The sequence below is a fragment of the Neocloeon triangulifer genome, unplaced genomic scaffold (genome assembly GCF_031216515.1).
Source record: "Neocloeon triangulifer isolate White Clay Creek 2 clone unplaced genomic scaffold, ASM3121651v1 ptg000006l, whole genome shotgun sequence".
In the NCBI taxonomy this organism is placed as follows: Eukaryota; Metazoa; Arthropoda; class Insecta; order Ephemeroptera; family Baetidae; genus Neocloeon; species Neocloeon triangulifer.
In genome coordinates this window covers 1,286,857-1,312,174 of record NW_026775549.1, presented here as the reverse complement: position 1 = coordinate 1,312,174, position 25,318 = coordinate 1,286,857, and the positions used below count along the sequence as shown (strand labels likewise).

The 25,318-nt window shown below is 36.8% G+C and overlaps 1 protein-coding gene across 1 annotated transcript in view; it reads right to left on the bottom strand.

Annotated features, from left to right (window-relative positions):
- Positions 1-20,261, bottom strand: part of LOC132194276 (uncharacterized) — a 76,327-nt gene extending 56,066 nt beyond the window's left edge. The window contains exons 1-2 of the mRNA XM_059615447.1: positions 20,075-20,261; positions 5,438-5,482 (exon numbers count right to left, since the gene is read on the bottom strand). Coding sequence (XP_059471430.1) covers positions 5,438-5,480 — 43 coding nt within the window. The 5' untranslated portion in view covers positions 5,481-5,482; positions 20,075-20,261. The remainder of the gene's footprint in view (positions 1-5,437; positions 5,483-20,074) is intronic.
- Positions 20,262-25,318: the final 5,057 nt, after the last annotated feature.

Sequence of the window (25,318 nt, the reverse complement as noted above, 5' to 3'; positions counted from 1 at the left end):
CAATTTGGACTTCGTCCAAACGTTTCTCTCATTTATGCTGAAGAAAATCTGAATTAAATGGAATACATAAAAGTAGTGGATCTTTTTATTATTAATTATTGAAATAAGTTTTTTTTTTGTGAAATTAAACACGGTATTGAAAATCCTTATTGTTTACATTACATATAAGCTACAGGCTAGAAGAGGGACATTTTGATCGCGTTGAAAGTTAGTCCACAACTTTTAATACCCTCTCAGGAGTATCTGAAGCGGCTTTAAGTTTTGCCCAAATTCACAGGGGATTCTCATTTAGACACATACATAGTAAAAGAAGGCAACAAAGCGTCCTTTGTTAAGAGATTTTGCCTATATTTTAACTCTCCCATCAAATTTTGATACAGTTCAATACGAAATTAAAGTGGCAAAATTAGAATTGGAAATATTTGAATCAGGTTTCCTCTTTACAAATAACCCTGATCCTGATTAAAGAAAATTTTACTGCTAAAATCTTTTACTTGATATACAAAAGTGGTTAAATGATAAAAAAAAATCAGCTACTTCTTAAACTTTTATTTTACGTTTGTTATTTTGAATTAAATTTTAAAGGAGATCCCCATATTAGCAAAATTATTTTCAAATAAATGTCTTGATTCTGCCCTGCTTAATATAACTTCAAGATATTTATTTATTCTCTTATTAAAATTTTAAAATCCACTCTAATTTTCCAATCCTTTGTTTGACGGTAACAGAAAAAATCGTTTAAGTATTATGCACGCTTCAATTTTTATTTATTACTTACTGTGTGAGCTAAAAAAACAATTTATATAATTTATATGTCACAGAGCACAGTTGAAAATGTTGAAATGTTTCGAAAAAGCCAGAATGTCAATAACCATGGATGTGCGGCAATAATGGAAAATAGTCCGCGAGTGCCACAAATCTCTGCCTTAACATGTTTGGGCTGAAAAAAAATGGACAGAGCGATGGATGTGTTGGAACTCGCGTAGTCAGATCCGCTTCCACAATCCATCCATATCCGTCAAACGGCGATCGGCGCTTTTCCGATCTTGTGCAAACACACGTGAAATGCGAACGCGTGTTCGCCGCACTCTCACGAGGCGCGCGCGCGTGAGCTGCCAAAAAATAAAAAAATATTTTTCACTCGGCTGGCGGCGAGATAAAAGGGAAATAAAACAAAAAGCCAAATTTCTCGTGAAAAGCTTTTTGCCGGTGGCGCGCGTGCGACTTTGCGTTTTTGCCCGATTGCTTTCGAATCGGATCGGGGCCGAGGCGCACTCGAGCGCATTCGCAGCGAAGAATTTGGCAAGCGGCGGCGCGGGGGGAAAAAGTGGCTCGCAATTTGCTTACGCGGACATCTTTTGAATGGATTTTGATGTCTGCAGTCTCTTCATCCGTGATAATAAACCAGGCACCACGCGAAATAAGGGCGCTGCCGCCACAACTCGAGCAAAAAGTGGATTACTTGTGTCAGCACAACTCGCCGCTCGCTCTTGCAAAAACGTAGACGCACCACGACGGCCTTTTCTCTCTCGCACACATGCACGTACGCGGTTTTCTCAAGCATTTCGGAATATATGTGTAAAATAAATCAGGCCGACGGTGTTTTCCCGGTCGTGGGGCATTTAATTGAAAGTAGAAGAGAACGGACTGAAACATGTTCAATTTATTTTAAATTGAATTCAGATGAAATAAAAAAAGGCATTTAATTTGCTCATTTTTTTCCCATTCAAATTTATCATTGCATTTATATAACAACAATGTTATATTGCAGGAATAAAATACTGAAATAAGTCTCTATTCAAACACAATCAATTGAAGTAACTCAGAAGTAATTATTATATACACATTATGTACACAAAAAGATAAAATGCATTTGTTCTATCAGAAAGATGAAGTAAAATTAGAAAAAAAGATAGCTTCTCTAATGAAGAAAAAGAATGGATTCTATATAATTCAATTTTTATTTTTTGATGACTTAAATTTTAGTAGCAAAAATACTTAATGTTTATCAACGACTTATTCATATATATTTTCAAGTATCAGATTGATTAAAAATTGAGTTACGAGAAAAATTGAATGGAATTGATAAATTGTGCAGAATCCTAATTTTAAGTTTGAAAAACTTAATGCATTGTCTAAATATAAATTTTTTTTTATCAGTTTTAGAAGCAATACAGTTTTTTAAGCGGAGGCTCTATATATGTTAAATTTTGTAATAATAAAATAATTTCCAACTAACTGTGTCGGTGTCGGTGTAAACTATCCAAAATTTCGGCGTGTGGAAATTTCGCTCATTATTGTAGACGGTGGTAAAATTCAGCGCAGAATATCCGCCTAACGAATTTCCCCTAGAGCGCACACATTGTTACACATTGCGGAAGGGCCGTATTTATTCAAATAGCGCAAATCAACAGAACGGTTATGGCACATGGCTAGGTTCCGTGCTCTCTCCGCGCAACAGAAGCGAGCAAGGTACACACTCTTGCAAAATGTACACGTTACTGCAGCAGAGAGATTTGTTTTGCGCGCGCTGAAAATCCGCTCGGTCGGAGCCAACAAAGGCGAGGCTAATGAGAGGATCGAGTTGCTTGAGTCTTTAATCTGCCTCACGAGTTAATCAGAAAATCAAACACAAAACACGGAGGAGCTCAAATTTAATTTTGTATATGTGCGGCGGCACCATAGGGTTGATATTAATTGCGGCTATGTGTGCATCACGTACATGTATTTTACATGAGGGCAAGTGTACAAACCGGACGCGCATTTATCGGGCCTGCACAGCCCAGGGCGAGACCATTGGTCGGTCACTGAATTTAGTTGGGAAACGGAGAATTAAGCAGCGGACCGGAATTAATGCGGCGAGCGCACGGCCCTTCGGATTAAGCAAATGGCCCGGGCTTTATTAGCCCGGCCGCCGACCAGAGTTTTCGCTCTCGCAATTTCTATTTTTAATCGCTATATCAATATTCATGTCCTGCGGAACTTCGTTCGTGGAATATCATGTGCAGGATTAATTTATCCGCAGAACTATATGCAATTTTGCATTATTTGATTTGACCTAGGTGCGCACTATTTGCATTCTGAATTTATTGAGTTTTTAATTTTATGACTTTTAATTTAATCCTTGGTTAAAATCTACGTTTTGATAAAGAAGAGACAGTCGTGATAAAAAAAGGTTTTGTAATATAAATACACCGACGCAGCTAATATTATTTATATATGAATAACATATAATCATAATAATATTAATTTTGAAATTTTGCATCTTCATATAATATTATGATTCTTATTAGTAACAACTTTCATCATCCATTGAATTTGATAAATTCACTTTACCACTTATTTAGCTGTAATTAGTTTGCAGCGCTTAATATATATATATATTTTTAACCTTATATATTTACCTAAAAATATTACTTGAAATTTTTTTATATACTGGCTTACCAGGTTTCTCAACAAAATGATTTTATTTTTAAAATCTTAAACAATTTAATATTTAATAAAGAAGAAAACGAAGAAAATTATATAATTCCAATTTCTATTTAAATTTAGAATAAAAATTAAGTATTATTGTTTATTGTAAATCTATATTAGTTGATTTGAAATTACATATTGAAGCTTAATGAATTAAGCCATGTCAGATTTTAATTTGGAAAAAATTATTCGTTGATCATCTCCTCTGCAAGCCGTCCTATGTCATTAGAGACAAGGGAACCACAAAGGCTGCGACTGGCAAATCCGTCCAAACCAAAATCACTCGAAATCCGTCAACAAAAAGGGGCAAAAAAGTGAACAAATGCGCTTTGCCGTATTTCGAGCAAAAAAGTACAAGTTTTTCTGGCACACACTCGACGCACTAATGATCTCTGCAAAATTATAGCGCCAGCCAACCGAGAGGGATGAAATTAAATCCGAGAGATAAAATACATTCGGGCAGAAAAGCGGCCTCGCCGCTTTTGATGCCGGTTTTAATGCGTGTTGTTGTTGCACAGTTTTGGGACGCACACGTCACCAGCACGTAGCGAATAATCTTTGTTGGGTCCATTAGGGATGGCAGCAGTTGGAAAAGGAGCGGACGGTGCGCGGCAAACTTTCGGCGATTCAGAGGCGCTGCGTGAAAACGCGCCGAGCAAAGAAAGAAAACTAAAAGGAAGAAGAAGCCTTTTGCTATTCCGGTCGAAATGTGTGTACACCAAGTTCAAGAACGTTCTTTCGACAAACGACCGAGCATTTCAAACGCCTCTCACACGCAGTATCCTTCCCTTCTCGGAAATACGCAGCCTTGGTGGAAGAAAGGACGTGAAGCTAATAAAACGGACCTTCTGGACAAACGTCATTATTATTCATTTCCAGGTAAGAACGGCGCTGCCTGGTGGCTTCGTCCAGGTGCGTTTTACTCGCCGCCGGCAGTTTCGCCGTTTACTCTTGGGCCAGAGCAAAGCGGAGGAAATTTATGCGGGTAGCAAGACCAGCCCTTTGTGCAAATTCATGTGAAGAGGTGCCGCTCTACATTAAAGGGCTCCTTTAAAGCAACACCAGGCTTAGTTTCAAGGCAAAGTGTTCTGACACATCAATGGAACGATGTGAAAAAATAATGCATTGATTAATTCATGCACGGGAAGAATATAATAATAATTTTGACTTCACATATTTCTTTGATTTTTTTGTCTTCAACTAATATTCAATTAATTATCCTTGATTGCATGTAAAAGTGTTTTCTTTCATTTACAGATCATCCATTTGCACAATTTATTTTCCGTTTGCTATGACGAAACTATGATTTTCCTTGTTGAAACAGTTTTTATTGCAAGAGGAAAAACCTTTTTTATTTACCGATTTCTTCATCATGAGGAGCACCTCGAGTGGAAATTTATTCAAATTTGCCTTAATTTTCCAAAGAAAATATTGATCTTACAGTAATCTTTAATATATTCTACTCAATTTTAAATATTTACCTCAAAGTCGCTTCTTGTTTAACCAGAGAAAATCTGAATCTAACTTCTGTAGTGTATTTAGCTGGTGCTTTCATATGTGAATATGTTTTTTGAGAAAGATTCATAACATTTAAAGTTTAATCTCTAAACAATCAAAATTCTCACTGGTATACTCATAATGAAAACCTTGATTTACAACTTGAAAACGGAAACTTTTTTCTTTACTTTATCCGCCTTTTTTCGCAGATGATTTATTCACAGCAAAAAGAAAGGAAATAAATAATTCTCCCCGTTCGTCGTAAATCTTGATCCCGCTTTAAGCTCCACTCGCGGAAAGAGTTTTAGGTTTAAGCCACTAATTGCACGGATAAAAATGGCGAGCGCGCGTGCTTCGTTTTTACGGCGTTCCGAAAATAAGCTCGGCCGCGCGCTTTTATATATAAACGGCAAAAAAGATTAAGTTGAACAACGGCGCGGAGAGAGCGAAAAAGGGTCATACTTACTTTTGTGGCGCAGGAGATAGCCGCCCTTTACTTGCTTCACCATCGCTGCAAAACAAACAAGACAGAGAGCGTTGTAGCATTTTGTCACTGGATCAGTTAAAACAACAAAAATAAAATATAATAAGCTCAACTCCAATATTTGCCCAATTGCCATAGCGTGGATGAAAAAAAATACGTGTAAGGGCTTTTCGATATAAACGCCGACGAAAAGGAAGATCCTTTCATATCCCGCGCCAAAACAATACCATTTCTCTTCTAACGAGCTCCTTGTTTTTTTCTCAGAACTTTTCCCCCGGCCAATAAAAAAGCTGAAAAGGACACTCACAATGAAACTCAATACGTCGTTAATTAAATTTACGAAGACGATAATAATCCAGCAGTCGTTGCCGGTGTGGAATTCCAGAACTATTAGACTCATTTAATTAGAGATACTCGCCAAAAGACAAAGGCACCATCTCTACCCCTGTTCGCGAGTATTTTTGCATGGAGCTGCCAAGTCGGCTCATATTTCGCAGAAGACGTCACAAAGAGAGCTCGTCAAGTTGTCAAGCGTGTCGCGCATTTCATACTTTCTCATTTGCCGGCAGGTGAACTCGAGAGTTTGGGAAATTCGGAGAATCCGGTAACGAGACGTCGCGTTTTGTTTCATCAGAATTAATTACAGAGAAATTTGCATAAATTCCTTAATATTATAGTAGACCAATAATTCAGTGAAAATTTTATCGGATGCGCGAATTAATCCCTGCCTCGATTTGGAATTTAAAATAAGACAATCGCGTATAAAATTAATGTTATTGGGAAAGATGAAATGTAAATCTGGTGGTTCCAAAGTCAGGAATTTGTGTAATAAAATGAGGACATCGCTGGCAAATTTATGTATTTATTAACATTCCTCTCTGTCGTCGGACATAAATCTGCGGACGGAGATGTAAAAATAAAATATATTATGCATGCAGTGTTAGCTGTTTCTGTTGGCGGCGAAATGTTTTGTGTGTGGCCAAAATATAAAAATACATCTTCGACGTTTTGATCCCATTCCAATAACACCTCTAGCTCGCGTTTATGTGTTGACCAGGAGAGAGCGAAAGAGAGACAAGACAAATGAATCCGGAGGCTCTTTTATTATGCATGGCGTTCTGATTCAAAAAAGCTGTTCCCAGCGTACGTTGTTGTAAATTATTTGGCAGGCCATGATGCCGGGATTTATGCGGCCGTGCACGCAATTTCGCCTCTCTGGCTTTGCTGCCAGCAGCCCCCATAAAATGCGAGGCCAATATTTAAAGGAAAGAGAAAGAAAGAAAGAAAGGAGCTCTCTGTGGTACTGGATCACTAGATAGGTGTTTTTGCTCTCGGGAGTACATCTTTATATTTTTTCCCTATAAATTTATGTATATGTACCTGGTGCACGCGGTGTGCCGAGATTACTTTATTGATCGCGGCCTCCGCCACTTTTTGACGACGGCCTATTGAAAATTCCTGGGCTTCGCTTCGTCGCTCAAGGAACGATGATGAGAGGTGACGCCAACTGCGCTTCACGCATTGCCTTTATAATTAAGACGCCTTTCAGCACTTCCACGATTATTAACAAAAGCACGTGTTTACGTTGAGATGGAACATGGAGAACATTCTAATAATGCAAAGAGAAGAGGCAAATATATTCAATATTTAGTCCTGTTTTAGCAAAGTTCTCTCACTCTTTTAAGATAAAATCAATCAAAAATACTTTCTCCTTATTAGAGTGGAAACGGAGAAATCATTCAATTTATTTTAATTTAAAATCTGCAAAATTTTCTCAATGGAAAGGATACACAAATATTTTTAAGCAAACTGTATTTATAAAATATGAATGTTTACAATTAAGTTTTCTTTGCTCATCATCTTCATTCTCCTAAGATCTTAATGTGGCAAATGATTTCTTTGTCAAAAAGAATGAAAATTTTCTGCTTCTATACAATCCTGTTTCTAAGAAGAACAGGATTTGCCTTTAGAAACTTTAATGCACTTTCCTGCAATCAATTTTGATGGGATTCATGGAAGAAAGTAAAACTTAGGAATCGTAGCAATATCCTCTTATCAAAATTTGCATTTTATAATTATTAAAGAAGCTTCATCAAGATTGGGAAGTTAACTTCAGAGTTTGAAATTGCCTCCATCTAATTTTGAAAAAGATATCGCTTTTCAGCATCAAAGAAAGACTCGCGAGGCCGCCCGCAAATGGCGGCGAGAATGACGATGAAAGCAAACACCAGCAACTAAAAAACAATTCGGTTCCCACCGAGATAACGCATCCGCCCCAGGGAGAACAAAAGGCGGCTGCGGCTTTCTGCGAAGACCCTATCAAGCCTGCATCTTTTGCCAATTACAATTCCCAGCATAATTAAAGAGCGCTCCCGCATTTCGCTATAGCTGCAAAGCTCCCCTGCGCATTTCGAATAAACTTTTGCTCTCGTCGTCGGTCGAGGTGCGGCGGCCTACTTTCCTCCCCGCATTTTCTTGAGCTTGAAACCTGACCCTGCGCTAATCTGGAGGAGAGCTTGCCGCTCTGGAATCACATTCCGTGTTAAACTTCGCCGCAGTCTCATTATATTAATTAGCCGAGGCAGCACCATTAATAATCACATCATCTCCGCCAGCCGGCGTTGGGGACAGGAAATGCCGAAACAAGCATCTCAGAAAATTCGCACGAATTCAAGAGAGAAACTGCACGACAAACTGTCTCGGCCTCGTATTGCATAATCTTTGATCAAATGGGCACCAGGGCTTAACCTTTATATTCGAAGTCATTTTCAAATGATTCAAAATCAGAAAAAGACTTCTGAATTTTACACTGAGAAAAAGTTTTTTATATCAATTTGAAGGTACTGGCGATACCAAATTTCCAGTTGGCGAAGAGCATGTCCAAGTTTAGAAATACCTGGTGCCGCGGCTGGAACGATGATCAAATTGAGGACGGCTTGTTGCTGCTCTGACTTGGCTGGGTTTATTCAAGAAAACACACATTTTGGGACCCATTTCGGAACTGACAACTGACACTTACATCACACCTTTCACCTTGTCTCTTTGTAAACAATTTCTGACTCCGCCCTCTCATTTTCCCTCCCCCTTTTACGCAACAAAAAAGGGCGCGATTGCGTAATGCACTGATTAGCGGAAGGCAGAGCTTCCAATTTTTGCCGCTCGCGAAAAAATTTCATCTTTGAAAAAAAATATTATTGGAAAATTTGTTTAAATTTTATATGTACCCTAATTAAATTTAGCTCTCAATGCAATGATATAAATTGGAGCTCAAATTCTCAAAATTGTTCTCGGATATTTGAAATAATTAAGGTTTAAGGTTTTGAAAAAGTTCCATTTTTCACATTAATTATTAAATGCAAATTAAATTACAAACTTTTATATGATTTTGTAGAGGAAAGCATGAACTTTCTTTGCACAACCGTAATTTTTGTAGTAAAATCATTTCCACCCTTAATTATTTCAGCCGCGGCACCAGGTATGTCTGAATTTGAACACGATTTCGCTCAACGCCAATTGAGCGCCAGGAGGGTGCGCACCACCAAGAGCTTTAAATTGATGTAACTTTTTCTCGGTGTAAATATTATTATTATTATTTTTTTTATTATTATTAAAATCCACGATAACCTAAAAAATTAAATTGTAGCTCAGATTTCCTTTTGTTAAATGTGAATGGAAATTAAGTGAAAAATGGTTTTTTTTTTATAATAAAGTTCCTAAAATTTATAGTTCATGGTCTCAAGGAATTTAAATTTTAAATATTCAGTCAGCTGATTTTTAATGGGAAGGGAAATATTTTTTATGTGCGATATTATACTTTTATTCATCTCTCAGTCTGTCACCAAATAAATAAAAACTCATTGGATATTCCAAGCTTTGGAATTTTCTTTTTATGTTAATTTTATAAATTCATTTTAGTGACTATTAAAATTTCTTGATTTTATTTCAACAATTTTTAGTGAATTTGGGCATTTTCAAGCGCATTTGAAATACATAATCTAAGTTTTTGGCAATCCGAATTAATCTAATGGTCTGAGCATCGCTTGTTGCTAAAGTAGCCACTGAGAATTCCCAAACCAACAACACTCTTTGTGGTGATTTTTTGGCACAGAAACAACAGATCGATAACAATAACAAAAGGCGCCACCAAGGCCATCCGCTTAGCACAACATACCTGTGAGTTCGTTGACCCCAGATTTGGAATGCGCAATTCATCTATTTTAAAATACGATATTTAAATAAAAATGGAAAAAATACATAGAACAATAATAAGTAAGTAAAAAGTCCACTCCCTCAAAATAAGGTGTTTGGGACCTTATTTTTGGCAAAAATAGATTTAAAAATAAAAATCCATTTTCTTAATGTTTCTATAGAGAAATTTTGTACCAATAAATAAACACGAATAAATAACGAAAACGAATAAAAAACGATAGTTATAACTTTGATTTTAACTGTTTTTAGGCGAATGAGGCAATTCCTGATCAATACAATATTAAGGGGTCTATTATGGTTTTGAAAGCATTTTGCCGTCACTGGCAAAACATAATTAAGGAACGGTACCAATTTTGGCAAGATGAGAGGCGGACACTTTGATGGTGTGTGTATAGCTCCTCGCAAGGGCGCAGGGTGATGGATCGTGCGTGTAATCCTTCTTCTTCTTGTTCGCCGTGAAAAGGGCGTCTTGAGCCGCGCGTTTTGTGCTCGGGCGCGACACCTCCGGGCGTCGTGCTCCCTTTTAATTCTGCATTATGAACGAGGCGCGCGGCGAGATATTAAAATGAAAAATGGTCGAGGAGGCAACAAAGGCGCGCACAAGCAGCTCCTTGTGTGTCACACACGCTTTATCATCCGTCGCTCGCAAGAGCAAGTTTTTAGCTGCAGCGCCGATGTTTCTTCTGCACACGTTTTTGCATCCGCCTCGGTTAATTATGTCTGGCCCAAAGTTTATCACGACTCTATATACATGTGTATAAATCGACTCAAGGGTCTGAATTAACGAGCTTGCCATACTGCTCTCGCTGCCATATTGTTGCTTAATTGCTTTCTAATAGATTTCAAATTAGTTGCTGGCGTGACGTAATTTGCAATTAGCAAAGAGCGCGAGATCAAAAAAGCCGCGCTTAATTTCAGAGGTCTCAAAGTTTAGCGGAATTTATCCAACCCCGGCCAAACTTCTTGTGCGTCGGATTGGGGTTTGCAAAAAGTTTTTAGCAAATTTCGTTTCTTCGCTCCAAGAGAAGGAAATGATAAAAGTTTTGGCAGTGTCGTCTATAATTTAACACTGGGTGAGGCAAATTTCGACGACCCAAGAGACTTTTTGTAATTATCTTTTTTTTATTTTTAATTATAAAATCTCATCTTAGAAGAAAGGACTGGTAAATTAAAAATATAAAGCAAAAATTTATTTCCAAGCATCCCAATTAACAGCTATTTATATAAAAATATAAGATCTTGCTTGAAATAGTTTGATCAATTATGAATTATTTTCTTTGAGAAAGGTTGTTTTCAATATATAAGAATTTAAAAATATAATTTTTTATTTAATTTTTTTTTACAATTGTAAACACCAATTTTGTATTTTTCATTTCCTACTGAAATAATTTTGTGTTTAATTGTGATTGGGAAAACCATGATTCATATATATATTTTTTTTTAATTTACACTTTTGCAGACTTGATTATTCTATATCTAATTTTTCTGTTCCCTTTTCTATTTGCTTTTTGCTATAATGTTTCAATTGTATTTTAATTCCAATATGCTTTCCCAAATTCCCAAGGAAAAAACCATTTTGTGAATCAATAAAACATATTTTCCATCTTCAAGAAAAACCTGGTTGATTTAGTTGATTGCGAATCCACAGCATTAAGCAAATCCCCTCGCAACGGTGGGGCTTTGTGCGGAACAACACAGAGGAACTGGAGACGCACCACGCAGTGCCGGAGTTTTGTCTCATCTCCTCCAAAATTGCATTTTGCGCACCTACTGCAAAAGGTTACCGGTTCACCCATTCTCTGTCGTTGGTGGGCGTTTGTCAATTTGTGGCCGGTTGCCTATGTTTTGACGCACCTATGTCTTTCCTATATCAACCGAGATTGGCCGGACGAAATGGAGGGACCACACCTTATTCACTCAATAAGCCTTTACACGAAAACTAGAATTTTCGCAGCAAACAATATAACATAAAATCGCTTCTCTTTTCGCAAGCTTTTAATACCGAGCGCTAATGGGTTTTCCGCTGAAGCGAAAATAATGACAAAAACCAGTGCCGGCCGAAAAAAAAGCAGCCGTGGTTGTGATATGCTTATAAGAGAGCAGATTTAATTAATGAAAAGCGCGCGGGCGGGCTCTGTGTGAGCGAAAAAATGGGAATCAAGCGAAAGACTGTGCGCGAATATTAAATCCATCCATTACACCCTTCTTTTTTTCGCAATTATTATTACACGGCTATTCATTCTGGATTTTATTTCCTGCGGCCGCTATTCACTGGATGAAATTACGAAGGGAGCGTTGGAAATCAATGAGGACGCGCGCGCGGCATGGAATTCATTCAGTTATATATGAAAAACGTATTTGATGCCATTGTTATCCTCGGCTGCGTAAAAAAGCGATTTCCGACTTTGTCTGCTACATCTCTGATATATTTATGCGCCGCCAGCGCTCAGCAGCTCCTCTCATACCTCGTCGCTTTTAATGATTTTCCTCTGCCGGCAATCGAGCACAGAAAGAAATATATTTCATTTCCATTTGCAAATTCCACGAATGGATTTTTATTATCCTGCCAGCCTGTCTCCCAATCTCTCTCGCTCCCCGGCCAAATGAATATGCATGCAAATGCACAGAGATATAAAAATTTAGATCATGCCATACATTTATATGACCGAGAGAGATCAATTTTTCAGAAGGACGGGACATTAGTACGGACCATCAACCGTTATTACCAGAGTAGCTTTTGGTTTCGATATGATTGGATACACATTTTGCGTTTTCTCTGCTTTCTTTTATCAGAAAAATCAAACTCTAGTATTTCTTATTTCGGTGTTTGCAAATGCATGTTATTTGCTTTATCCAGGAATAAACGTTTTGAAAAATTTCTAAACATTTGCCCAAATGACCATTTATGAATGTTCTGTAATATTTTTAAGCATGATCTAATATAAAACTTTTTCCAATTCTTGTTTTTATTGTAAGTTAGTAAAAAAAGCTAACAAAAATTACTCCAAATATTTAGCAAAATCACGGTGCATTTGTAAAAAACAAAATAATAATGATGTTTATAAAGAAACAAAAATAACTGATATTATAAACTCTAAAAATAATTCTCTTTTAATTTTGTGAACATGAATAATGAACAGTAAAGAATATGAACATTCTGTGAACAATCTAGTTAAAAGTATAAAAAATTTAAAAAGTTTAAAAATTGTGGCAGGTGACAATTTCATTTTATAGTTTTATCAGCGGCTCTTAGTCAACGTTGCTCTTGAGAAAACGTAAAAAAAAAATAGATAAAAAGACAGATTGGGAGTTTGGTCAGCTCAGAAGAGATGGAACACTTCACTTAAAATAAATAAAAACAAAGTCAAAACCAAAAACAATTAATCAAATTTGTTTTTGTACTCTTTTTTTAGATCCAATACAACTTTTGTATTGCATGTCAATGAATTTCATCTCCCAAGATACTTTGATTCTGTGTAAATTCCCATTCCCCATCGGCCCAACTGGATGCGAAATTCGATCAGCGCAGTCACCAGTTTTACTTTGTTCTTCGCGCAAACTAGCTCGTGGTTGTGATGTGTGCACGCGTTGTTTCCATTTTGATAATTATACTGTGCGGCTGCTTTTCACTGGCAAAATGAGAAGTTGCGACACATATTTTCAACTGCAGCTGTTGAAGGACACCCGAGTTAATTACTCTCTCCTCTCTTTGCCTTGATTCGCTCTCATTTCCTGGTTTGCAGAACAGGCTGACGTGTCGCAGGAAATGGACCCGATATTGCTAGTCACGGCACTCTTGCTAAACTGCGCGAAAATTAGCAGCTGCCTCCAACACCCATTCAGACTGCAAAGTTCAAGTGAGAATGGAAATTGAAGTTGCAAATATAGATCGAGAGGAACGGCAGCTATAATCAAACGTACTTTCTTTTGGACAGGATATTTTTAAAGGAAAAAAATAATATTATTTAAAAATTTAAAATTACCGTTTATAAGATAATTTAAATTTTTTAAGCGCTTAGTTCATTCAATTAAAATTATTAATTTGTTAAAAGTTTCATTGTTGAATTTATATAAAGGTTCCTTCCAGTATCAAATAAATTGGAGCAACTGATCATATTAATTCATTCATTTATTTATTATGCCTGCATAACCTCCTCATTATTTGAACTTTCTCGATTGAAAAAAAAATATTATTAATCAGGACAATAGAACATTTGTATAAATGAATTTGATGGTGAAAAAAGAAAAAAGTAATAAATTTTTCTCTGATTTTAAAGGGGATTAATGTTGAAAGAACGCATGGCTTCAACCCAAAGCTTTTCCATAAAAAACAAAAGGCTCAGTGAATCATACATGTCATGGCGCAAGATGGCTCAAAGCGCAGATGGACTCTGCTGTGTGTTATTTGCCCTGGAAAAACATTTTATTAGCCTTTGCGCCGTTTGATCCAGCGAAAACTCGAGTGCCCTTTTAGAGGGAGCTGGCAAAAAGAATTTCTAATCTGCGAGCAGCATTATTTTTTCAAGAGCAACAGAACCAAAAGTCATTAAACATCACAAGTCGTACCAGTGCAGAGATTTGATTAAACCTTTTGTCAGCGCGGCCGGGTGCGAGAGCGCTCGCATAATAACATTCATTGCGCTTGGTTTAATTTTGGCCCGAATTGCCCAGCTATACTCTAATTAATTTTTAATTAAACGCCATCACGTTCACTTCAAACTGAAACAAACGGCGTCATCTAACAAAGCGCCAATGCTACAAAAAGCTATAAAATAGATTTTGATTTTGCACCCGACGGCAGGTGAATACAAACCAGCAGCAAGTTGCCAATTTAAATTCACCTCGGGACGTTCGTCTCGGTGCTCTTCATTCAATTAATAAGCTGCAGGGCATGAAATATACGCACGGAGCGAAAGTTTTTGAGCTCGGGTGTATGCAAGAGAGAGGCAAAAGTTTTCAACGCGGATTTTTGAATATATTGCTTTCCTCAAAAGTTTGCTGCTTGAAGTGCGTGATTTATTTTATGAGAGTAATTTGCTCTGCAGACAGAAATTTAATTCAATTTTCTGATGCTTATTCACTTAAATTTTATAGAAAAAAGCGCGCTTTCTTAGAATTATTATTTTCTGGCTTGCTTGGAAAATTTTTTTAAATTCAAAGCTTCAGCTGAATTTATTTTGGAAGCATATGAAAAAGTTCTGATAGGCTTTTTAACTGGCAGTGGAATAATTTGGCCAATTTCTTAACGCTTTCAATAAATATAAATATTTTTCTAAATGAATTTATCGTCAAATGCACAATGCACAAGTTATGAAATAAGATTTTGAGTCACCGAATTGGGTCTACAAAGGATTAAGTAAATGTTTATATAGTTTCGATCAGAGGCTGCGTCAAATATCCAGTTTGGCCCCATGAATCGATTCAGAAGAAAAATAAGACATTTTTGCCCTTTAAAATTGAAAAGTTAAAATCAGTCTGTAAAGGTTACATGGTTTTATTTAAACATCTATTCAAGTCAAAATTTTAAATTATTATTATGCACAAGTTTATTTTCAATACTTTTAAATTTTTTTAATTGCGGCTATTGAGATCGATGATTAATTACAATTAGAAATTTTTATTGGGAATTTTATGAAACAGGTTGTATTCATATATAATAAATTTTATTGATGATAATTAGTTTTCGAAATTTATAGCTTTCATGGACAGCATAATTTTAAAAACGATCTTGTCAGGGTTTGAAGTTCCTTACAGGAATTAATGTAGTACTTTATTGGCATGCTATTATTTATACTATTGGTCAAATAAATTTTCAATTTTCAGTCTAGTGCAATGAAAATTTTTAACTACTAACAAATACATAAATACCAAAAATATTACCTTGTAAATTATAATCAAATACATAGCTTAATAAAAAATGCTTTAAAAATTAAATGATAATTATTAAAACTTTTAAATAACGTTAAACTAAATTTCTAGTGTTAGTTTAGACAATTGTTAAGAATTCAGCTACAATTTTGGAAGCAAAAGCAAAATTCAGTAAATATATTTAAAGACAAGTTTTGTTTGAAATTAAGTTTGCAAAGTTTAATGCTTTTAAGCATTTTGCCTCGCGTAATTGTCAGTCCCGGGAGTAGGGATTAAATTTTGAAATTAACTCATGCGCGACTTTCGCAAATTAATGAAATGTCATGCAGCAAATAAAATTTTCCATTAGCCCTTTTTGTACAACTCAAACGTAAGCCAGAGGGATTAGCTTTGTGTGTGTGCATGATGTGCGCGGCATTAGTGCCACAAATCACTTTTGCCGGTCTTTCCGACAGCGACATTGGTGAGCGACAAAAAAAGAGAGCGAGAAATTTGCCTTCATTAAAATGCGCGGGAGTGTCGGGGATGGCAGACGTGTCGCATTTTCCAATAATCCGGCGCGAGCCATTCAGAGCGTAAATAATATTCCGTGCCATCAGTCTCTTTTCTTTTTGATGCGCAGAGACGTTTTCGCCGATAGTCATCACATATTCATTGGACTCTCTTCCGATATTGCAATCCATCAAACGCGTCCATCTGGAAGGGGTAAGATGCATTTTCGGGCTAAGCGAAGCTGAAAGATAATTTCATTACACGCACCCCCTCTCGAACACGCACAACCGAAAAATTGCCAAATTTTTCCACTTTAGATGGTTCCAGCCAGCAATAATCGTAATAACGCGGCGAAGAGACGAGTTTTGGACCCCTTTGATGGCCGGGGAAAAAAACTAGGGTCCGCCCGCTTGATCTTTGCCGCGAATAAAGAGCAAATGTGACTTTAATGGAGGGCAATATTAGCGCACGCTTTTCCACGAGCGGGTAGAATTTATTATTCCCTCGGCAGGATGGAAGCAGAATTTTCATTTTTTGCCCAAACACGCGGCCTGGCAATTTATCTTTTAGATCTGCCACGTGCACACAATGGGACTAGCTTTGTCCACGGACGGAATTGTATTAAATTCAAATGACTCTTAACTCTTTACGTAATTAATGAAGCTCGCTCCTTTTTCAAGTGTGTGTTTGTTAATAATGAATAAAGTTTCGCAATAAGTCTCGTGTAAATATTTTCACGTCCCGACAACTGTTTTTCTCCAAAAAATGAAAAGCTGCGTTTTGTGTCTCGGAATGCCTTTGTTCTAACTTACTTAGGGGCTTTTCCTCCCGGGCGAAAGAAAGTTGGCTGCAAAAAGTTGTCACTTAATTTTCTCCGAGCCGAAAACTCTTGCGAGCGGAGACGCAATGAAAATAATATTTTTTGAGAATGTCCAATTAACACGCAACGGCGGGATGCAAATGAGGTTTTATAATTACGGTCTTTATATGAAAGAAGGTTGGAGACGAGAGCCAAGTGTGTTTATACGCGAGAAACGAAGAGCAAATTTCTTCTGGGACTTAAAACCACGCACGCTTGCAACCACTTTAAGAGGTCACGTTTAAAATAACATAAAAAGTCAGTAAGTAACAGAAATAAGTATTTTATTTATCTGATGTGAGATAGAACTGAAAAGAAAAATATATTACTTCTTGTTGTTTAGAAAAAAAAAGTTAATTTCAATTGAATATTTAAACACATTAAATTACAATTTGCGAAAAATTTAGGAATGACTCGTTATTTTTGTTTGCCAAAAATGAAAGAATAATTGGCTGGTGATGGTGGATATGGTCACTTTTAACTGAATAGTAATACAGAAATAAAAAATATAAATAAATTCAATTCATAAAAAAAATAGTCCTAAAAGCTTCGCAACAATGTCAAGAATATTTATATTTAGAGCTTGTTGTATTCTTATCAAATTGTTGTAATCCCATTGTTTAAATTCAATTATTGAAATAAATTGTGTTTCAAAGAAAGTGAATTGTTGGACAGAATAGCTACTCCGCACAATCCAGAATTTTGCTGAAATAATGCAAACAAATTTCAAATTTGAGATTGAGATTCAAGATTCTGGCCCGACATTTAACGATCGCTCTGGAGAGTCAATACTCGGGCTGGGCTCTTTCTTTCCGATTCGTCAAAAGTTCCACACAAAAAGTAAGTTTGCAACTTCCAAATCTCATTTGTAAACGACAGCTGCAGTTCTGCGAGTCGAGAAGAAGCAATTAAGTTGCGGAATTCGCAAGAAACGAGTGAGTGGCGCTCTCGGCTCGCTCCATTTGTTTTGCCCTGCTATCAAATTGCCGGGCGATAATTTGCATTATAATCGCATAATCGTTACTCCAAGTTATGGAGTGTATTATTGAATCCCCAATGTATTCCCACACGTAATTATGCAAATCCGGCAAGCAGCGTTGTTCGGCTCGCAGCTCCGGCGGCTGCACACACTTTGCGACAACCTTAGATGCCGGCGGAATATTTGACTTTATAATTTGCTCGGCACTCACCCGCACACATACAAAACCCTGCTTGCGTACACGCGAAATGCTAGAAATTGCTTCTGCTCCTTCGCCTCTGATTTATATGGTACGGCTGTGTGTTCGCAGTTACACACGCCAAATGTTGACACTGCCAAATGTTTTTGCACACGCATAAAAAGCAGTGAGTGGGGCGTTTACGTCAGCAAGAAATGCTGCATTTCAAACACACTGACACTTCATCGGAAAGCTTTCCGACATTGATACAGACAAAATATAAAACAATTTAAAATGACTTATTTAAAAAGATATTTCTTATTTTTTAAGAAAATATCAAAAATTATGTATGGAAATATTTTATTTTCCTTATTGTTATTTTTGCGCCCTTAAGAATGAACTATAATTATAAATAATGAGACCAAATAAAATTTTAAAATATCATTTTCGAAACTATCATTGGCGCTTCCATTGGCATTTTTATTGACGATCGCTTTATTTTTCTTTTATAACTATTATTTTACTCCAAAATTTGTTTTTAAAATTTAATATATAAAATTTCGCACGCACAAGAATTTTTAAGAATCAGTATATAAATTATAATAATAATGCCTCAAAGGATTAATATTTTTAATTAGGGAGAGAAATCGCTCGCTCGGTGGTGGCGCTGCGTTCGCTGCCGAGCGCGTCGCAGCTCCGACCAATCACAAGCCCCCTCCGCTCTCAGCTCGGTATAAAAAGGGGGGCATCCAGCACAGAGGATCATTCTCCTCGTAGCGGCCAGCCAGTTTGGAAGGCCCATCACGAGCAGTCGGGATTGCATCACAGAGCTAGTTTCTGAATGACCTTTTCTATATCTTGGTCTTTGGTCGCTAGCTCTGCCTTGCATTGCTGACGTAGCTCGCTGGATGCTTTTGCAAGTCGAGGAAGTTGGTTGACAGTTCCTGTTTCTTCAAGCGGAACTTTGATCAAATTCCTCGGCTTGGCAACAGGCAAAGTTCATCCATGTTAAAGCATTTTTGGTGATTTTTTTTAAAAAAAAATAAGTCTTTCGAGTCTTGGAATTTTATTAATAGTTCCTGTTATTTTAAACTGAACTTTGGTAATATTCCTCGGCTTAGCAATGGCTAAAATTCATCTATGGCTATCAAAAAAATTAAATAAAGTCTTGCAAATCGTGGAAGTTTATTAATAGTTCCTGTTATTTTAAACGGAACTTTGATAATATTCCTCGGCTTGCCAATGGCTAAAATTCATCTATGGCTGTTTAATATTTTTAATATCAGTTTCTTGTAATAAACTTATAAATCAATAAGTTCCTTTAATTCAACATTGATGATTTTCCTCGGCTAATAAACTCGCAATATTAAAAAAAAAATCAGTTGAAAACTGTAATTATGGTTATTATATTCAGCTTCTTCTTCACTACAAATTTTGAAGAGTAAATAATTTCTCCGTTGAAAATAAATATAATGAATGAAATAATATATGTATAAATATTTTGATCATTCGTCTTGTTTAATATATTGCGCATTTTAAAGAAAAATATTCTTCACTGTGAAGCCTACACATATACCCATTTATGAGCGCGTCCCATCCAATAGAATCTGTCAAAAGTCAATGTGATCAAAAATGAAGTTGAGAATTTTATATCAGAAGCATTGCTATCAAAATAGGATCTTATAAAAATGAAAATTGAATTTCAAAATGAAATTTAGTCCAAATAATGGAATTTACACTTAATAGGTTATTAATTCTGATTAATTCCAAAGTTTTCATGTAATTTTTATGTCTTGCAAATATTCATTTTTCTGAAATTTTGTGTTCACTTTTGCAAATTAAAAAATAAATTTTAGGACAGCTCTCAATTACTGCAGTAAAAAATTTTGATTTTCACTTTTTTAACCCTCTTTAATAATTCCTGTTTTGGCAACCGTGCATGGTCAAATCTTTAACTACGCCGTTGGCGCGCCCCGAAATGAATGAATGAAAACACCGGGTTCATATACAGAGCAAAATCGATGTTGTACACACCTGTGTCCTTGGGGGTCTGGCGCCAGCAGCACAGAGTGCGATTCAATGTTGACTGGGCCGTGGTGCTGGCTCGTCTTTTTCGTCGGCCGAGAAAAATTAAGAGAGCCTGGTGGTCGACCAGGAGGGTGCGAGGAGACGAGCGCTGTGGATGTTGAGGCAACTGGGTTGGGCGAAGTCTGCCGGCCGACAAGCATGAATCCTGCCCGGCAGCAAAACTTAAGCTCGTTTCTGGGCCGGCGCCCTGCAAAAAGGCAGCCCCGGCGCTTGCGTTTTCGCACACACGCTCTCTCTCCCTCTTCCACCCTGCCCAGCGATCGCCCAATCCCCTCACACGAGGCAATGTACCTTTCACTTAGGCTTCACCGGCTAAGAACAACTTGGCCCCTCCGACTTGGCTAAAGCGAATTTAATCGAAAAACACAGAGTGCTTTTTGTGGCTTCCAGATACGCTTATTTTTTGCCTTTTTCAATTTTCTCACTCGTTTTTGTATTTTACAGAGGTCAAAATAGATGAAAAAATAAATAAATGATGAAATTTGTTCAATATTATATTGAAGAAAATTTTATCAATTCCTATTGGTATTTTCATATGTCTAACAATAAGTAAACTACGTTTAAAATGTTTTTATTGATTTTTAAATAATTTTCAACGGATTTTTTTTCTGAATAATATTGTAAATATAAAAATGTTTTTAAATCTTTTGTAGAAGACGAATTTTCAGATTAAAAAAGTTATTGCTATTTAAAAATAATGCAAACATATCAAGGGGCATATCACAAAATGGTGCTTTCATTTAATTCATAAATGGTTTAAAACTTTAATTATTCTAATTTTAAGATCATTATTGACTTATTTTTCTCTTTTACAATTAAAAAGGAGAAATCCCGTGGGTTGTTATTGAGTATATTATGTTTCCATTTTCTAGACGTTTCTATTATAATTTTTGAACTTTTCTTTGGAAATTATAAAAGAAAGGAAAGACAAATTCTTTAGAATTATTGTTTTAAATTAATATTTCATACCTGGGACTGTTGCAAATAATTTTGGGAGGTTGGATAATTTTACCGATCAGGCTAGTTATTTAAAAAAATCTCATTAATTTTATTCTGCTAAGGTGAAAACGATCGCATCCCTCTGATGGATTGCCCGTTTTTTAAGGAGGCGGCCACGTGTCTTGATAAGGGCAGCGGAGCCAATACGTTGGGCTATCTTTCCGTTCCAAGGCTGTCGTCCCTGATTGAAAACCTTTAAACTGCAAGCCGGCATATCAGAAAAGAATCAATTTATCAAAACTGCCTGCACTTTTCTTCCAAGAGGGGGCGGCGCCGAACGAGAAAGCATCGCCAAATCCATCATGCTTTAATACACACCGGGTGCATTATGAAAGCACGTCTGATAAATCGCGAGTGAGCTGCGAAATAATGCCCCCGGCGCACTTCATTCAACTCCCGTCCAGAAGGAAAACTGCAAACTTTTTTGTATACGGCCTGTTTGCGTTTGATAAATCTGGTCAAATTTGTTATTTGTTGTTTTCGTAAAAGTTTGTCCTGCAGTTTGGGGACGAATCAAGAAAATTGCTTTTTTGCCAACATATTACATCAAAGAATGGCAGGACATAAATTTTCCGGTGGGAATCACAAAGGGGTGTTTGTTAAATATTTGCTAGGGGTTGACGTAAAAAAAGTTCAGATAGCAAGTTAAAAATATTTTTATTCTTAACTTCACCTTCATGAGAATAAATTACATAAACACAAAAATAAATAATTGCTCAAGCAGATAATGTTTTCTATTTCTTTAGTGATTTAATTTAAATAATTAAATTAAATTTAATAAAATTATAATGAATATTATGTGTAGAAGACGTCGCAACGAAAGTGGAGCAAGGCATGTAATTGAATTGAACTCGAAAGTAACAAGGGTCCGAATTCTGAATAATTTCGTTGATTAACAAGTTGATTGTGTCTCTCTGGCAAAGTACATACAATATTTGCACTCGCGTTGAGAGTCTGTTTGGAAGAAAATAAGAGGCTTTGCGAGGCACTCTGTCTCGCTCACCTGCTGCTGCTCCGTCGCATTGATAGACGGAATTTAATTTACGTTACGCCCCTTCATTTAATTACACCGGCACGTCTCTCTTAAAGTTCAAATAAACCGGCTGATGTGAAAGCAATCTTGCCTGCTTGTCAAGCATCGGAAAAGCATTTTTGAGCAAGCAAGCAAGGTAAGCACTTTTTAATTAACGCGTCGCTCTCGTCGAAATTCTCTCGGCCTGTCAGAATGCGAAATTGAGTTCAACTTGCTTATATATACTCGTGTGGAAATAAGTCTGTCTGCCGCTGAGTGTGTTTTGTGCAATCTCTTGTCTACTTCTTCTCTAGCCCGGGCCAAAGCAAGATTAAGTTTCGCCTTGGGAAAACTGTTGCTGGGGCGCGAGGGAGATGCTCGGTGAGATTATTCGATTCCGAAAGGAAAAACACTCGGCAAAAACTTTTTCCTGTGCGAGACCAACTTTCTTTCCTTCTTTCTAACTCCTTCTATGACGAAGATCCGCCCCAAAAGTTTTAAGTAAATCGTGACTTCTGAATTGATCTTCGTTCCATTTAAAAAATTAATTTTAGCCATTTTCCATTTCCTATACCGCAGCTGGGAAATAAATGACATTAATATAAGTAAAAATGGGCCTTTCTCTCACCCCCTCCGACTTATAGGTTCCTTTATCTACGTTATCACGTTTTCGACTCGTTATTTTCTGTCGAGGCCATTTTTCACGGTCTCGCCCCTGCGATCGCGCCTTCCGCCTTTTTTAAATTAAATGAAGTGCTTGTGCCGAGGAGCGCCGAGCAGTTCGTCTTCCGAACGGCCGCCGCACTATCAAGAAGACGGCACGCACTTTTGTGCGAAACCATTTTACTCATATTGATTCTCGCGCCGTTTAATCCGCTCATTCCATTTCAATATCTCGAATCGCCAACTGGATGATTTATCACTCAACTTCACCGCGATCTCGTGAGCTCATTCAATTCAAGTTATATGGGAGGCCTCCTCGCTTCCTTTCATTACATTACCACGTTTTGCAAAAGTAAGAAAATCATATATTCAGATCAAAAGATTTGATTATTGAAAAAAATGGTGAACTAATTGCTACTTTTTTAATAAGATAATATTACCATATAAAATGGAAAGATTTTGCAAAAATTTTGAAATTGTTAAAAAATATCAGTTTAACCAGTTTCGCAAATGCTCCTTTGCACTATTTCATGAGATAACGTAGTGATGAAAATAATAATTGATAACAAGAAAAAAATAATAATCCGCACGATTTAGTTGAAATAAAAGAATGTAACTTAAAGTTGAGAGAATGAAATATTTAATATTATAAAAATTATTAAAGTGCCTGGAAAAGAAAAACAGTTTAATTGTTTTTTCTTCCTTTCATTCATTTTTGAAAGTTTTGATAATAAGAGGCTCATAAAAAAAGCTGGAGCTTGGCGGAAATTATAAATCACGGACAAGAATCAATCTATCATCCAAATTGGTGAAAGCTTATTAAACGTGAGACGGCAGAAGTTGAGAACATTAGGCTGATTAATGTTTTCGCGAACAATCCGTTTTGCGCAGTTCGCCGAGCATCATATCTCTCGGGCGCAATCGTCAGCTCTCATCTCGAATTTGCAAGATTGATATATTATTGGTGTAACCGCGTGAGTGTGTGTTCTGGAAATTGAATGGCGAACACACACCATTTCGATTCATCTCATACACGTACGTCTCGAGGAGTGAATGTGCTCGGCGGAGTGTGTGCGCTCTCTCGGTGATATATTTGCATTCCGGGTTTAATGCTCGGCTGATAAGCCTTGCCAGCAGAACGCGTGTGACACGCCACGTGCGCGCACCCAACAAAGTGTATGCATATTATAAGTAACGAACGACCCGCCGAGTGCAAACACGCGAAACTTAAATATATAAATTTATTGTTGCCTCACCTGTTGAGATGAGACTGAGCAAATAGCAACTCACACACACACGGCTTGTTGCGATTTCACGGCACCCCCGAGGATTATATGCCACCACATTACGCCTGCATAATGATGCCGAACACATAAGAGGAGCGGTTAACACGTCAAACACACAAAACCCCCCGCTGCTTGTTTAGTTTTATTCATTGGAACCGCATTTGAATATGGATTTTTTAAGACAGTATGCGGGAAGCTTTACTTTTCTATGAATGGGTAAAATTGCGGTTTTTAAACTATTTTTTTCTTACAAATATTTTATATGGCTTTCCTGGTTTAGATGGAAAAAAATTATAGTTTTTGCACGATATTCGCGTGAATTGAGAGTTGCCACTCTTATAATGAAATAAGCTGACAATATTAACACATTTTTAGGAACATTTTGTAGATTTAAAATAATTATACAAATTATATTGAAAAACTTCTCCGTAGGCCTAAACGTTCCTCGTCACCATGGTTTATAAAATAATTATATATTATTTAATCTTATAATATGGGAAAAAACAAGAATAACAAAACATTTGTAATAAATATTTTGCCAGAAAGGCAGTATAAAATTAAAATAAATTTTTTATAAAAATGTGAGAAAGTAGAATTCGTTTGCTCTTATCTTATATTTAAACCGATGTCTATTTTTCAATTTGCTTGTTAAATTGATTTTTATTCAATAAAAAACATTATTTAGAAATATTCTAAAAAAATTCTTTTTCATCTCGTCTTCCAGAACAACAAGAAGGATAAATAATAATTGGCAAATTTCTGAACCTCTGACCCAGGTATGCAAATTATCAAAAGGAAGAAATCCGGAGAAAAAAATATGGCAACTGTATACAGAATAGTGATGTGCACATTGCGTACATCACCGCGGACAGACGGTTTTGACACGCTCGCTCGTCACACAAAGTGCTCGGGAATAATTAATAATCGGGGTCGCGCTCCGAGAGGCACTTTGGCCGCGTGCGAGTTCTCGTGTGTTTTGCCCAATACCAACACCACACACGCACCAGCTCGCGCAGGCTGTTGGTGACGCGTCACGCGGATCTCTCAATAAATGTCGTCAGCACAAGTGTCACAAACATTTAGTTTGGTAATTAAGCGCGCGGCAGCAACGAAAGAGGAAACGTGTTGTTTGCCGAGCGGTGTCTTGCAGAGACCAATTTGCATTCAAAATTTGCATTCAAGAGCCGCGGCTGGATTGTGTGATCTGCCGACTATTGATTGATTCCAACG